This window comes from Dermochelys coriacea, chromosome 4, assembly GCF_009764565.3.
Source record: "Dermochelys coriacea isolate rDerCor1 chromosome 4, rDerCor1.pri.v4, whole genome shotgun sequence".
Taxonomy (NCBI): domain Eukaryota; kingdom Metazoa; phylum Chordata; order Testudines; family Dermochelyidae; genus Dermochelys; species Dermochelys coriacea.
Window position 1 is genome coordinate 32,101,752 of NC_050071.1, and position 15,560 is coordinate 32,117,311.

A 15,560-nucleotide genomic window follows, 5' to 3' on the forward strand; every position below is an offset into this window, starting at 1 on the left:
CAGTTTTACAGAAATATACCAGATTTGTCAAACTTATTGTACAATGAGAGTAATAGATTTATTGTGTCATTCATTAAGTTTAGCAGACATAAACCTTATAAGCCCTCCACTTAAATATTGTAGTCCACTTTATTTCACATTTCAGTTATATTCATTCTACAATAAGTAAGATACCCGCCTATAATTTTCAAGATTTCCTCTTGATTTTACTTCCAATTCTGTTTTTTCCAATTCCAATTTTTGTGCAATAGATTTTGCAAAAATAATTGTTGACAAATTTCAGATGTGGTTTGTTCATTAAAGAAAAAAATATGCAAAAAGACTGTATTTGGTGAGACCTTAAGAACAATCCAACAACTAGGTCTCAGCTCAGACTGAAAAAGAATTGAGAAAGAGGCTTATTTATACCATATAGAAGAGCTAAACATGTTCATGTGTCCTGACTCTTCATATCCCAAGGTGCCCATTATTTTCATTACAGAACAATGCAACTTGTAAAACAGTGAAAGCAAGAAACTACTCAGACACCATCACTTCACAGTCTCTCTTATTGAGGAGAAAGCAAGAGAAATGGGAGAAGATTAATCGGAAATTGTTGTATGTTTGCTGTATATGTTAGCCTCACTCTTTCTAATAACAAAAATCCAGGCATAGGAGAAAGTAAGATAGTCTTCTAAAAGAAGAAGTAGTTAAAGCCACTTCTATAAAGGTTAAAACTAAAACAGACTACTGGAAGATAAAGAGGCTTTTAAGAAAAAAAAAAACAAACATTTTCATATTTCAAAAAGAAAAGGAGTACTTGTGGCACCTTAGAGACTAACAAATTTATTAGAGCATAAGCTTTCGTGAGCTACAGCTCACTTCATCGGATGCATTTGGTGGAAAAAACAGAGGAGAGATTTATATACACACACACAGAGAACATGAAACAATGGGTTTATCATACACACTGTAAGGAGAGTGATCACTTAAGATAAGCCATCACCAACAGCAGGGGGGGGAAAGGAGGAAAACCTTTCATGGTGACAAGCAGGTAGGCTAATTCCAGCAGTTAACAAGAATATCAGAGGAACAGTGGGGGGTGGGGTGGGAGGGAGAAATACCATGGGGAAATAGTTTTACTTTGTGTAATGACTCATCCATTCCCAGTCTCTATTCAAGCCTAAGTTAATTGTATCCAGTTTGCAAATTAATTCCAATTCAGCAGTCTCTCGTTGGAGTCTGTTTTTGAAGCTTTTTTGTTGAAGTATAGCCACTCTTAGGTCTATGATCGAGTGACCAGAGAGATTGAAGTGTTCTCCAACTGGTTTTTGAATGTTATAATTCTTGACGTCTGATTTGTGTCCATTCATTCTTTTACGTAGAGACTGTCCAGTTTGGCCAATGTACATGGCAGAGGGGCATTGCTGGCACATGATGGCATATATCACATTGGTAGATGCGCAGGGGAACGAGCCTCTGATAGTGTGGCTGATGTGATTAGGCCCTATGATGGTATCCCCTGAATAGATATGTGGACAGAGTTGGCAACGGGCTTTGTTGCAAGGATAGGTTCCTGGGTTAGTGGTTCTGTTGTGTGGTGTGTGCTTGCTGGTGAGTATTTGCTTCAGATTGGGGGGCTGTCTGTAAGCAAGGACTGGTCTGTCTCCCAAGATCTGAGAGAGCGATGGCTCGTCCTTCAGGATAGGTTGTAGATCCTTGATGATGCGTTGGAGAGGTTTTAGTTGGGGGCTGAAGGTGATGGCTAGTGGCGTTCTGTTGTTTTCTTTGTTGGGCCTGTCCTGTAGTAGGTGACTTCTGGGTACTCTTCTGGCTCTGTCAATCTGTTTCTTCACTTCAGCAGGTGGGTATTGTAGTTGTAGGAATGCATGATAGAGATCTTGTAGGTGTTTGTCTCTGTCTGAGGGGTTGGAGCAAATGCGGTTATATCGTAGCGCTTGGCTGTAGACAATGGATCGAGTGGTATGATCTGGATGAAAGCTAGAGGCATGTAGGTAGGAATAGCGGTCAGTAGGTTTCCGATATAGGGTGGTGTTTATGTGACCATCGCTTATTAGCACCGTAGTGTCCAGGAAGTGGATCTCTTGTGTGTCGTCATCATGAATAGGTCGGAGTATAAACAAGAGGCTACTAGGCAGCTCTCCAACACCACTTTCTACAAGCCATTACCCTCTGATCCCACTGAGAGTTACCAAAAGAAACTACAGCATTTGCTCAAGAAACTCCCTGAAAAAGCACAAGAACAAATCCGCACAGACACACCCCTAGAACCCCGACCTGGGATATTCTATCTGCTACCCAAGATCCATAAACCTGGAAATCCTGGACGCCCCATCATCTCAGGCATTGGCACCCTGACAGCAGGATTGTCTGGCTATGTAGACTCCCTCCTCAGGCCCTTCGTTACCAGCACTCCCAGCTATCTTCGAGACACCACCGATTTCCTGAGGAAACTACAGTCCATTGGTGATCTTCCTAAAAACACCATCCTAGCCACTATGGATGTAGAAGCCCTCTACACCAACATTCCACACAAAGATGGACTACAAGCCGTCAGGAACAGTATCCCCGATACTGTCACGGCTAACCTGGTGGCAGAACTTTGTGACTTTGTCCTGACCCATAACTATTTCACATTTGGTGACAATGTATACCTTCAAATCAGCGGCACTGCGATGGGTACCCGCATGGCCCCACAGTATGCCAACATTTTTATGGCTGACTTAGAACAACGCTTCCTCAGCTCTCGTCCCCTAATGCCCCTACTCTACTTGCGCTACATTGATGACATCTTCATCATCTGGACCCATGGAAAAGAAGCTCTTGAGGAATTCCACCATGATTTCAACAATTTCCATCCCACCATCAACCTCAGCCTGGACCAGTCCACAAGAGATCCACTTCCTGGACACTACGGTGCTAATAAGCGATGGTCACATAAACACCACCCTATATCGGAAACCTACTGACCGCTATTCCTACCTACATGCCTCTAGCTTTCATCCAGATCATACCACTCGATCCATTGTCTACGGCCAAGCGCTACGATATAACCGCATTTGCTCCAACCCCTCAGACAGAGACAAACATCTACAAGATCTCTATCATGCATTCCTACAACTACAATACCCACCTGCTGAAGTGAAGAAACAGATTGACAGAGCCAGAAGAGTACCCAGAAGTCACCTACTACAGGACAGGCCCAACAAAGAAAACAACAGAACGCCACTAGCCATCACCTTCAGCCCCCAACTAAAACCTCTCCAACGCATCATCAAGGAGCTACAACCTATCCTGAAGGACGAGCCATCGCTCTCTCAGATCTTGGGAGACAGACCAGTCCTTGCTTACAGACAGCCCCCCAATCTGAAGCAAATACTCACCAGCAAGCACACACCACACAACAGAACCACTAACCCAGGAACCTATCCTTGCAACAAAGCCCGTTGCCAACTCTGCCCACATATCTATTCAGGGGATACCATCATAGGGCCTAATCACATCAGCCACACTATCAGAGGCTCGTTCACCTGCGCATCTACCAATGTGATATATGCCATCATGTGCCAGCAATGCCCCTCTGCCACGTACATTGGCCAAACTGGACAGTCTCTACGTAAAAGAATGAATGGACACAAATCAGACGTCAAGAATTATAACATTCAAAAACCAGTTGGAGAACACTTCAATCTCTCTGGTCACTCGATCACAGACCTAAGAGTGGCTATACTTCAACAAAAAAGCTTCAAAAACAGACTCCAACGAGAGACTGCTGAATTGGAATTAATTTGCAAACTGGATACAATTAACTTAGGCTTGAATATAGACTGGGAATGGATGAGTCATTACACAAAGTAAAACTATTTCCCCATGGTATTTCTCCCTCCCACCCCACCCCCCACTGTTCCTCTGATATTCTTGTTAACTGCTGGAATTAGCCTACCTGCTTGTCACCATGAAAGGTTTTCCTCCTTTCCCCCCCCTGCTGTTGGTGATGGCTTATCTTAAGTGATCACTCTCCTTACAGTGTGTATGATAAACCCATTGTTTCATGTTCTCTGTGCGTGTGTATATAAATCTCTCCTCTGTTTTTTCCACCAAATGCATCCGATGAAGTGAGCTGTAGCTCACGAAAGCTTATGCTCTAATAAATTTGTTAGTCTCTAAGGTGCCACAAGTACTCCTTTTCTTTTTGCGAATACAGACTAACACGGCTGCTACTCTGAAACCTGTTTCATATTTCAGACCATCAAGATCCTCTTGTGGACACCTATGATCCCAACTCCTTAGTTACAACTATGGCATTTTGATAAAAGAAAAGTAATATTTGGACAGTATTAAGAAAACAACATGAAAATAATCTCATTTTAATATGTTGGATGCAGCTGCTTGATCACTTCCCTCAATTCTGTATGCACAATATTTGGTTCTTCTCTCCCAGGTTCATGTCTCAATATTGGCATTCTCATTGCAGCAAGGCATGCTTTACTATGTCCAGGTTACTTCGCACTCAAAAAGTTCTGTTCTCCTGTATATTTGCTACCCCTTCAATTTCGGCATCATCCACAAATATTCAGGGAATAAAAGACATGAAGCAGCTTCCCAGGGTGAAAATTTATTTTAATTAGTTTGTTGAACTGCTTCTGGAAAGCTTGCAAGTCTCAGACTGGTCGAGGACATGATACATGTAGCAGTTACCTACTAGCCAGCAGATAGGAATTTGAGAGTAGGCCCAACAGAATAGCCAAAGGCAATACTTTGCGACAAGGCAGTCTCACCCCAAGAATATGGGCAATGGAAATATTGTTTTCCCTAGACCCTGATCGGGGGCCTCTATGTCTTTGTTTAGGTAACAGTTGGGTGATAAATTTGATGCCTCTCCCCTCATTATAGATTGCTGGAAGGAAATAGCTGCCCCTTCATTCTTGGCAGTTAGGGATCCAATACGGCTACTCCCCAAACTCTCCTCTACTCCAGCTGTCGCATTTTGGGGTCATCCTCACCCATAAATAGTTGGACTCCATCTCTGCCCTTGCTCACATATTAGCAGCAACAGCAGGTTGACTGAGTTTTAAAGAGTTTCACTATGCTGCCTAGCGGTTTTTTGAAAAGCAGAAGAGAAAGTGACAGGAAGTCATGTAATTTACTCTGCCCTACTTGGTAAAGCACACCAGTAGCAATAGTGTCTCTGGTTCCGGTTTCCGAGCCGGTTTACGTCTGTATCCGCAAAAAAAAAAAAAAAAAAAGATACTTGTGGCACCCTTAGAGACTAACAAATTTATTTGAGCTGTAGCTCACGAAAGCTTATGCTCAAATAAATTAGTTAGTCACTATGATGCCACAAGTACCTACTCCTTTTCTTTTTAATAGTGTCTGTAGCTCTATCTGCAGACTCAGGAAAGCAGCTCACTACAAGCTTAACCTTCTTACCATGAAGTGCATACATCTTCCTAATGATAATGACCTAAACTTCTTTTGTTAGTTTTGCAAAAATTATACACTGGCTCTCCACACTCACTAGACAGCGTTTTTCCCTCAGCTCTAGCAGGTGATTTCCTCAGTCCTTGAAGCAATTAGCAAGAAGCACTTCTTGAAATTAGCACTTCTTGAAAGACTGATAGATTGTCGTGGTGGGGGGGGGGGGCGGGGGCGGCGCATACCGAAGTGCTCTAAAGGCATCAGTCTGAAAAGCACAAACAGCAACATCCTGCAAGGAAGAATCCTGCACTGGCTCCCAGTTAGAGGATAAGCTAGATACGATCCTATACATCTTTTCTTTCTCCAAAGAACATAACTGTATTCATTTTAATTTGGGAAAGGGGAAAAAAAGGATCAGAAGGGTGGAAAGTTAGTGAACGGGCACTAGAATATGGTGCACAGGGCGCATCAGAGTTGGCTGCAAGGACCCCCGGGGGGGTAGGGCGCGCGGGGCCCAGCAGGGCAGTGGCTGTAAGGACCCACCCCGCCCAGGGAGTACGGCGCGCGGGAGCAGCGAGTCCCTGCAGCGGAGCTGGGCGAGACAAGGCACAAGGGTGGGTACCTGCTACAGCTGCTGGGCGTGAGGCACGAGGCCACCTACAGGGCCCCTCGCGCCGCCGTTGCTACTCCAAACATTGCGGTGGTGTGTCTCCGAACCCCGACCCTTGACGAGGACGCCACCGCCCCCCGAGCGCCAGAGCCCACCCCCTGTGCGCGAACAGGTGCCGCCGAACTAGCGGTCCGCCCCCGCGTCTCTTACCTCACCACTGAGCGCCGGCGCTAGGAAAAGGACCCGGGTTTCCGGGAAAGCGGGGACGTTGCTGATGCCGAGCAACTGCATTATTTGCAACGTGAGGTACGGACGCGGGCTCTTTGCGGAGGTATGTAACTGTTGTAAATGGCTCATTAGGGAGCTAAGGTTGCACAATCCATTTTAATGGCAGGCGTTCTTCAGGGCAGCCTTGAGGGGTCCTTTCTCTCGCGCCTCCTCTGGGCGCTGCGGCGGAGGCGGTGACCTCGGCTCCGACTTCCCCCGGTTCATGTGAGTTTCTCTCGGGTCGGGCCATGTTCTCTTGTGCTGATCCGCGGGGGAGAACGGGATGAGGCCACCATTATTCCTTCCCCTCCTCCCACCGTGTGCGCGCGGAGCCGCGAGCCGGGCTCAGCCCCGCCCTGGACCGCGCACGTCCCCCTCCCCCCAATCACAGGGGGCCCCCCCCTCCCCGCGGGAGCACTTCGTCAGCGTCGTGGCCCGGCTCTGCCGACGGAGGTGACGGCCCTGTGGGCGTCCTGGGGCCGGCAGTTACCGAACCCGGCCCGGCCCTGCGCGTAGTGACGGGCTCTGCAGGCCGCTTTCTCGGTGGTTGCGCTTCCCCGCGGCCGGCTGCTCTGTCGGTTAGGAGGGCTCCGCTCAGCCGAGGCTGCCCCAGAGGGGCTGGGCTCCGGCTCCCTCCCCGCTGCGCTGGCCCGCCCGGGCTAACGGGCGCTAACGGCAGCAGGCGCGTGCTGCCGGCATTGTTGCTAGCAGAGCCTGGCGCTCACGGGGCGGGCGGCGCCTGCTCCGTCCTGCCTCCTGCTGCAGGGACCTGGGTGCTGCTGTGCAGGCTCCGCAGCAGCTTCCCTTTCCATCAGACCACACAGGCTCCAGATGGAGTGTGACAGTCGGTCGCCGTTAGGGCAGCCCCCGTGTTCCTGTGATGTTTGTTTCACGCTATTCAGTGATCCGCATGTCTTTGTACCAGCCAGCATAATAGGAGTTATCCGGGGAAGCTGTAGGCTTTGACGTTTTAAGCAGTTGGGGCTGTATGGGACCACGTGTGGGAACTATAGAGATAAACACGTTAGGTATATGTTTAAGGTTAAACGATGAGTAGTGAAATAGTTAAACGCTCACGTTTATGTTATTAAACTTTAGGTTTCAGGGCTCGCAATCCACCAAATGACAGCTAGGGCTCCTCTGAGTTACCATTTCAGACTGTCTGCAGGCTCAGGAAGTCAATACTATTTTGATTAACATTTGGGTTATAGTTGTAAGGCTCTTTTGTATTAGAGGCATTATTTGTAAATGAAAGCTTAAATTCTGGAAGATAATGTGTGGTGAAGGATGGATGAGTATATACCATAGTCACAAAATGCATGGGGCCTTGAATGTCATTTAGAATGTAGACACAGAACAGATCTGCTGACTGCAAAGGCATCATTTTGTGTATAAACTTTTCTGACTACAGCTATGTTTTTATACACTTAAACTGTTTTGCTTAATATAGTACAAATATGAATGAATGAAGTAACATCACAGCTCCTTCACCCCACCCTCAGAAGAGACATTTGAAAAGACTTAAAATGTATGAATGAATACATACATTTTAATCTTAGCATTTATTGTGGGTTATGTGAGTGATATGGGAATATGATTTACTGGAAGTCAGATGTGAAGGTTCTGTTCCCAGCTCTGTCACTGGCATACTTTAGGCAAGTCAATTAATATATCTATACCTTGTTTTTCCTATTCCTAAAATACTTGTTTTGCAGTAGTGTTGTTGGGATTCATTCCACATCCCATGCAGTTTACTCTGTCAAGTAGCAGCTGTGTTTAGTCTGTATCCGAAAAAAGAAAAGAAGTACTTGTGGCACCATAGAGACTAACACATTTTACTACAAAAGGTTCCCCCCTCCCCCCCGCTTTCCTGCTGGTAATAGCTTACCTTACCTGATCACTCTTGTTACAGCGTGTATGGTAACACCCATTGTTTCATGTTCTCTGTTTATATAAATCTCCCACTGTATTTTCCACTGCATGCATCCGATGAAGTGAGCTGTAGCTCACGAAAGCTTATGCTCAAATAAATTTGTTAGTCTCTAAGGTGCCACAAGTACTCCTTTTCAGTTTATTATGTGTGCTCTTTTACTGGAGATCACAAAAAACAATTTCTCTCTGCCCTTCATGAATAGACAGATGTCATGAATGCTTTTAATAAACTTTGAATAAGCCCCCAGTGCCTTTGGTCAGAAATATCATTTTGCCTTTGTTATGTACTCTTGATGTTCTCCACCTGCTGGCTGCCATCCTTAATTGAAAGGATAGTTGCATTTCAGTGGTTTAATATATATGTGGATGTAAGATACGGCATAAGTATACAGTTGTATTATCCTTAATTGGCAATTATACCCTGCTTCTTATGTTTGGAGAGCTTTATGAACCATGGGAAAGTTTTATAAACAATGTTCCAATTAGGGAAGTTACTAGTTGTCTGATATAGGCAAACTACCTGTTTTATAATATTCACTAAGAGAGAATGACAACTGCCTTGCTGTGGCCTGCCAAGATCACCTTTCCCTCTCCCTCCAACGTGACCTTGTAAGAATTACATTTCACTGTCTTGCAAGTTGTAAACATGACACTGGGTCATGGCCAATAATCAGATTTCCTGTTTTATTGCTCTTTACTCTCACTTCTAATCTTGTCATTTTAGCACAGTTCAGTCCACAGAATTTTCATTATGCTTTGAGGAGGTTGGAAGTTATGAAGAAAGAATTGCCAGAGCCTCCATTAGGAATCAAAGCCTTTGTCTACACTACCTGCAGGATCAGCCGGCAGTAATCGATCCAGAAGGGGTCAATTTATCATATCTAGTATAGACATGATAAATCGACCTCTGAGCGCTCTCCTGTCAACTCCTGTTCTCCATCAGAACAAGACACGCAAGCGGAGTCGACGGGAGAGCGTCAGCTGTTGATTTACTGCAGTGAAGACACCGTAGTAAGTAGATCTAAGTACGTCGATTTCAGCCACGCTATTCACGAAGCTGAAGTTGTGTATCTTAGATCGACCCCGTGCAGTGGTGCAGACGAGCCCCTTGGTTTGTAGGTGATGCAATTTATGTATAATTAGCCAACCATTAGTCTGTCAAGCATGATGAGGCTAATCCTTCTTCAGCTGTTATATCCAGTGTCTCCGGAGACCTGTCTAATCTTAATTCAATATATGATTATTTGTCATATCTATGGTAGCTATTCTATCCATCCCCACCAAAGGTATCAGTACTTCCCATTACTTTAATTCCATATGAAATAGAGACTTGAAGATGTCATATGCTTCGCTGATTGTGGGTAATGACAAGATTTCTTTTCAGAACTTGGAGGAAGGGTATTTTAAACTGAAATGTAATAAGGTTATGCAGCCTTTTTAAAGTGCTTTAAAAATACACTTTTGTACTTGTTAGCAAATATTAAGTGGAATATTGTATAACTCCATTGAAGGGGGTAGCATAATATTGTTCCAGTTCTGAAAACAGTGAGTGGAGGTACATGTTTAATTTAACAGATGTATTCAGAAATTAGTAATGAAAATCTTTAGATCCAATCAACTGAGGCATAGTTGTTTCCTTTTTCTCTTACTACCTTTACTTCATTGGAGTTGTTTTGGGTTTTTTTGAGAGAATAATAGGGCCTATGGGTCTTGAATTGTCTTGCGCATCAGACATTAATATGTGGTGATATAACAATAAATGTTCCTGATAGGTAATGACATACTAGCCAATATTTCATAAATTAAAGATGTCGACATGGAAAAGACCTTTGGCCTTGGCTTATTCCCTATTATACATTTTAGTACCTTCTGTAAAAGCTATTTTAAAAAATATTTGGGATAAAATGGGAACACAACTTTTAACTCCTAATGCTGAGACCAGGAGATAAATTTAGAGGGACAGTTTTTAGAAATGAAATATTATGCTTTTTCAAGAAGGAAAATAAAGATGTCTGGCATATATGAAAATAGCAAGAGAAGCAGCTGGAAATATTGGAGTCTTTTCTGAGTTTTTTGTAGTTGCTTATATTCTTTATTTCAAGATTCAGTGTTACAGATCATAACATTTGTGAGTTGGAAATAAATTTGGGCATAAAATGGACAAGAAAACAATTAAACTTGGAAAAATAGGAGCCTTAACTGAGGTAATTTGACATGATTATAACTATAATTTTAACATCTGACTCAACAGTGATAGTCTATGATGATTTGACCTTTTATTAGATGAGAAGTCTGTAGATGGAAAAGGACCAAACAATCCAAAATGTCTGTCCATTTTTGCAAGTTAGTAGATGTTCTCCATAATAGTTTTTCTTCCAAATATCTGTATGAGTTCTTAAATCCATTTAGTTAGTTGTTGTACTAGCTATTATTTTACCTGACAGATTGGAGCCACTACAGCTACAAACTGCATCATTTCATACATGGATGTAGTTATACAACCTAATGTAGAGCTTCTCCTGTTGACATAGATACCGCATCTCGTTCAGGTGGATTTACTGCACTGACAGAAGAAGCTCTCCTATCATGTATAACATCTTCACTAGCCGCTAGAATGTGATGCAGCTGCGCTGGTGCAGCTTTTTAAAGTTTAAGACCTGCCCAAGTTAATTGCCTGACATTATAAAGAGAAAACCCAACTTCCTCACTGAACTTACCAGGCTCTTGCTAATGCTGACAAATCAATTCATGCTATCTTAAAATTCCATGTGAACTTGAGTAAAGGAATCCCAGTATATGGAAGCTTTTGTGGCATCCTAGTTAGTTAGTGGTATGCCTTTGCCAATTTTGCTGTAAAGTAAATTTAATATTCAATGTGGTTGATGCCACATAATGTAAGCCCGCAGTGCATTATTAGAATTTCTCTTCTCACATCCTTAATGTTTGATATCCTTGTTTATTTTCTAATATTTTGAAGAGCATGAAGTCTTATTTCAAAAACATCTTACCATGAAATATCACACTTATGCTGATTCTCAAAACTGGTAATTTTACTGATGTTGACATCCTAAGATTGTGAGCAACTAGTGGTGCAACGAGGGTCTCATTTTCTTTCATTTTCTTCATACAATCATGAAACCCTGCTGTTTGCAATTTTTGGGTAATAAGAATTCTAATTATTTAAGCGTTCTATAATTTTTAGAGATGTGTTCCTCTCTGTAAGTATGCAGGCTCATCTAATCTGCCTTCCTGTCCCCATCCAATCTGGCTTTTATCCTTTTTTCTTTGATGTGTTGCATTTAATAATTTATTTGCTCAGCAACTCATAAACAGTGTTCTTGCGTATATAACTCGGGTTACAATTTTCAGAAATGTCTCTCTTGGAGCATACTCCAATGATTCCCTTTGTTGATTTATGGCAATTTATTTTGTATATTTTGACATGACTTGACGTTTGTTTTACCGTTTATAAAGTTTAACTTTTTGAACCTCAATATCTTCCATCATTAAATAATTTCCTGCTATTAAAATTTATATTATTAAAAATCAAAGTGCTTAAAATAAACATTGATATTTCAACAGATAATACAAAATAAATTCAACTAAGCCTAATTATAATGAAAATATGTGGCATTCAGATTTTTGGAGCTTGCGACCAGAGTTGAAAACTGCAAGAGTCTCTTGACCTTGTAATCTTTTATTGGCTGGATTAGTTTTTCCATTGTTCTGTAATATATATGAGAAATTTTCTTGCGCCAAAAAATGCGTTTGCACTTTGGCACTACTTCATTCGATACATGTAATTGTGGGGGATGTAACGACATAAAAAAACCAAAGTAAATAAAATAAGGATACTGTACTGATTTTAACAGATTGAACTGAGATGGAGGAGGAAGCAGTGAGAGTGCTAGGACGGGGTCAGTTCTTCATCAGTTTTCTGCTGGGGCCTTGATTACGCTCAGCCTGCATAAATTGCAAGGCATTAGGTTAATCCCAACACTAGAACACAGACAATCTGGTTTTGGTACGCCCGAAGAAGTTTTTTGATTTCTAGGAGTTTTATGGGCTTATCATGTCTTCTGTCTTCATGGTTTAATAAATTTTTTATATATATATATATATATATTATATGTTTGGAAATGATGTACCTTAAAGGAAAATGGATAGTTCTTACTGTTGTTTGAGCCAAGGTTACTATTTATAAGCTGCGCCTTGAAGAGATGAGGGAATAGAGATGAGTGCTACAGCAACCAACGTCTTGGAATTAAAGGGAGCAGAAAGTGAAGTTGTGGAACTACAGTAGATCAACAAGCTTGGAAGGGGGGACAGGGTGTAAGAACGGTTTCCGCTGAATGCTTCTGACTCAACCATCCAGTATCCCCAGAACATGAAAAGAAATGAGAAACGTGATAAGCATCAGCAACATGAATAAGACAGGACAATGCAATTAGAGTTGACAATGTGTGACCATAATCTTATATTATACATTGTAGTCATAGCTCAAAGTATCTGTTCACCAGTAGTATGTGTGTGGTGTTTTCTCGGGAATACAAGGAAGCCTAAGTCGTCAATTTCTACATAATTTAAACTTCTAAAAATGAAGCTTATGTTCATTCTATTGTTGATGCATGTTTTCTCCCTAATCTGCAGATGGATCTAGGGCTTCTGCGGCTGTGCCAGTCATTAATAGAGTGAAATTAATGAGATAGTCTAAGGGAAAACATCAAGAATCTTGTCAGTTTCATGTTGGGTACTGCAATTTGAGGTCGCTCTGAGGAGCCAGAGCCAGATGCTGAATTACAGGGGGATCAGGATGCACAAAAAATGAATTGTTCACTCCTCACAGCAGCCATGAGTGGAGGGGAAGGGCTATAGTATCGGAATCCCATCTCTTCACAGCAGTGGCGATACTGGGGAATGAGAAGCATGAAGAGCTGTACCTATTTCAGTAGCCAGGAGGCTCTGGAAATAGAGAAAACACACAACAGTTGTGGAGGGAAAGGAGGAAGATGGAGCTTTAGGCTTATCAGAGACCTACTAGACAAGAGTGATTATGAAGTATGGCCCCTCAGGTGGAAATCCCATTACCATTCCCATCATCTGTGAATAGTAAGGGATTCTGGATTTCTTGCCATGGCGTTGCTTTGAATGTCTCAAGCTAGTAGTTGTTGTATATGTCTGATATATTATATGGTTTAATTATATTGCCATCTCTGGCCAGTGGAGTATTGATACAGTTAATGTTTTAGTCATCTCATTTGTTTCAAAAGAATGTCTTTATTGGATTTTCTTCCAGTACACCTGTGTATGTTTTCTCGTATTTTATGGACTTTTCAGTTTACCAGAAGTGTTACTACTTTCCATTTTGCTTTGCCAGCAGTGTCCAGACAATCTTTAAAGTGGTCTTTTCTGTATCTTACATTACCGACAAATCTTTATTGCCAGGATTAGCACTGCATTATATGTTAGTATGCTGTTGATAACGAGCCAGTTGCAGCCTTGATCTGGAATCAAACGGAAAAGTAGGTGATGGACTAAAGTGTCGTATTTCTGCCAGAGCCATGTGGAAATGATTTAGGTTGTAATGCTTCAAAAACTACTTGTTGAACTTAAACAGCAGAGTGTCTTTTTCATGTATGTCCAGGATTACCACAGGATTTTTAAAACTCAAACTAACTTTTGAGTAGGAGGAAGGTTACCAGCTTCAAAAGAGTAAGATATGTTAATGAAAATTGTTCATTTTATAATTACTGAATTGAAGCATGAAATGGGAGTAAGATGTAAAATGAGGTACTGTAAGCAGAAGATGTAAAAGAGAACAAGAAAAAAGTTTTTAAAGTATATTAAAAGCAAGAAAATGGCAAAGGAGAAGTGTAGCTTTCATATTTCATCGGGAAAGAAAGCAGAGGACTGAAATCCTACAGACTTACATTGGTATAGCTACGTTGTTCAGGGGTATGGAAAATCCACACCTCTGAGTGACGCAGTTATACCGACTGAGCTCCCAGTGTAGATGGCACTATGTTGATGGGAGGGCTTCTCTTGTAAATATAGCTACTGCCTCGTAGGGAGGTGAAGTACATATGCCAATGGGAGAAGCTGTCCCATCAGTGTAGGTAACATCTTTACTAAGCACTACAGCAGTGTAGCAAGCCCTTATTTTGCTTCAGTCTTCACTAAAAGGAATAATAGCAACAGGAAGTTAAGTCTGATAGCAGTTAATGAGAAATGGGAGAAGTTACAAGGCAAAATTCAGGAAGAAACAGGTTAACCATTAACTTTTTCTAGAGAGGAAAGATGTTTAAAGCAGGGGACTAGAAGTCGGCAGAGACAAAGACAGAAAGAGAAAGACTGGTATCCTGGAAAGCAGCAACTTTGAACAGGATGTAGAGGTCACAGTGGACAAGAAACTAATGTGAGCTCCCAGTACATTGCTGTGGCGACAAGGACTAGTATGCTCCTTAGATATGTAAACAAGGAAGTAGTGAGAGGAGTAGATATACAGCATTAGTTAGACCAGTTATTCTCAACTTTTGTACTGGTGACCCCTTTCACATATCAAGCCTCTGAGTGTGACCCCCCCCCATATAAATTAAAACACTTTTTTATACACCTCTACCCAATATAATGCTGTCCTCGGAAGCCAAAAACCTTACCGCATTATAGGTGAAACCACGTTATATCGAACTTGCTTTGATCCACTGGAGTGCGCAGCCTGGCCCCCCTGGAGCTCTGCTTTACCGCGTTATATCCGAATTTGTGTTATTTCGGGGTAGAGGTGTATTTAACACCATAATAAATGCTGAAGGCAGATCAGGGTTTGGGGTGGACACTGGCAGCTTGCCACCCCCCATGTAATAACCTTGCGATCCCCTGCGGGGTCCCAACCCCCAGTTTGAGACCTCTGGGTTAGATTGATTCTGAAATACTTCAGTGGCTGGAGAAAATTCCTTACAGTGAGAGATTTAAAGAGCTCAATCTGTTTAGTATATGAAAACATATAAGAGGTGACTTGATTACAGTGCAGAAATGCCTTCCTGGGTAGAAAATACCAAGTACAAAAGTGTCCTTTTAGGGTAGCAGAGAAAAGCATAACTAGAACCAGTGGCTGGAAACTAAAGCTGTATATATTTAAGTTTAGAAATAAGGCACACATTTTTAATGGAGAGTGGTTAACCACTTGAACAAACTATGAAAGGAGGTGGTGGATTCTCCATCTTTTGATGTCTTCAGATCAAGACTGTATGCCTTTCTAGAAGTTATGCTTTAGTCAGACATAAATTGTTGGTTTCAATGCTGGGGTAACTGGGTGAAATTGTATGTCCTGTGATGT

At 42.2% G+C, this 15,560-nt stretch overlaps 2 protein-coding genes across 8 annotated transcripts in view; one reads left to right on the forward strand and one right to left on the reverse strand.

Moving 5' to 3' along the window:
- The window catches only part of TBCK (TBC1 domain containing kinase), a 244,548-nt gene extending 238,163 nt beyond the window's left edge, over positions 1–6,385 (reverse strand). For 2 of the 7 annotated variants that reach the window (XM_043513306.1, XM_038399500.2), the window contains exon 1: positions 6,041–6,230. Coding sequence is in view for 4 of the 7 variants with exons in the window: in XM_038399499.2 (XP_038255427.1) it covers positions 6,239–6,385 (147 nt within the window). In the remaining 3 variants the exon portion in view is untranslated. Of the gene's footprint in view, positions 1–6,040 lie in introns of all 7 variants that reach the window. The other 5 variants (XM_043513301.1, XM_038399499.2, XM_043513304.1 and 2 more) reach the window with 5 other exon arrangements.
- Positions 6,386–6,397: 12 nt separating this feature from the next.
- Positions 6,398–15,560, forward strand: part of AIMP1 (aminoacyl tRNA synthetase complex interacting multifunctional protein 1) — a 62,290-nt gene continuing 53,127 nt past the window's right edge. Inside the window, exon 1 of the mRNA XM_038399508.2 lies at positions 6,398–6,520. Within this exon, the coding sequence (XP_038255436.1) occupies positions 6,519–6,520 (2 nt within the window). The 5' untranslated portion in view covers positions 6,398–6,518. The remainder of the gene's footprint in view (positions 6,521–15,560) is intronic.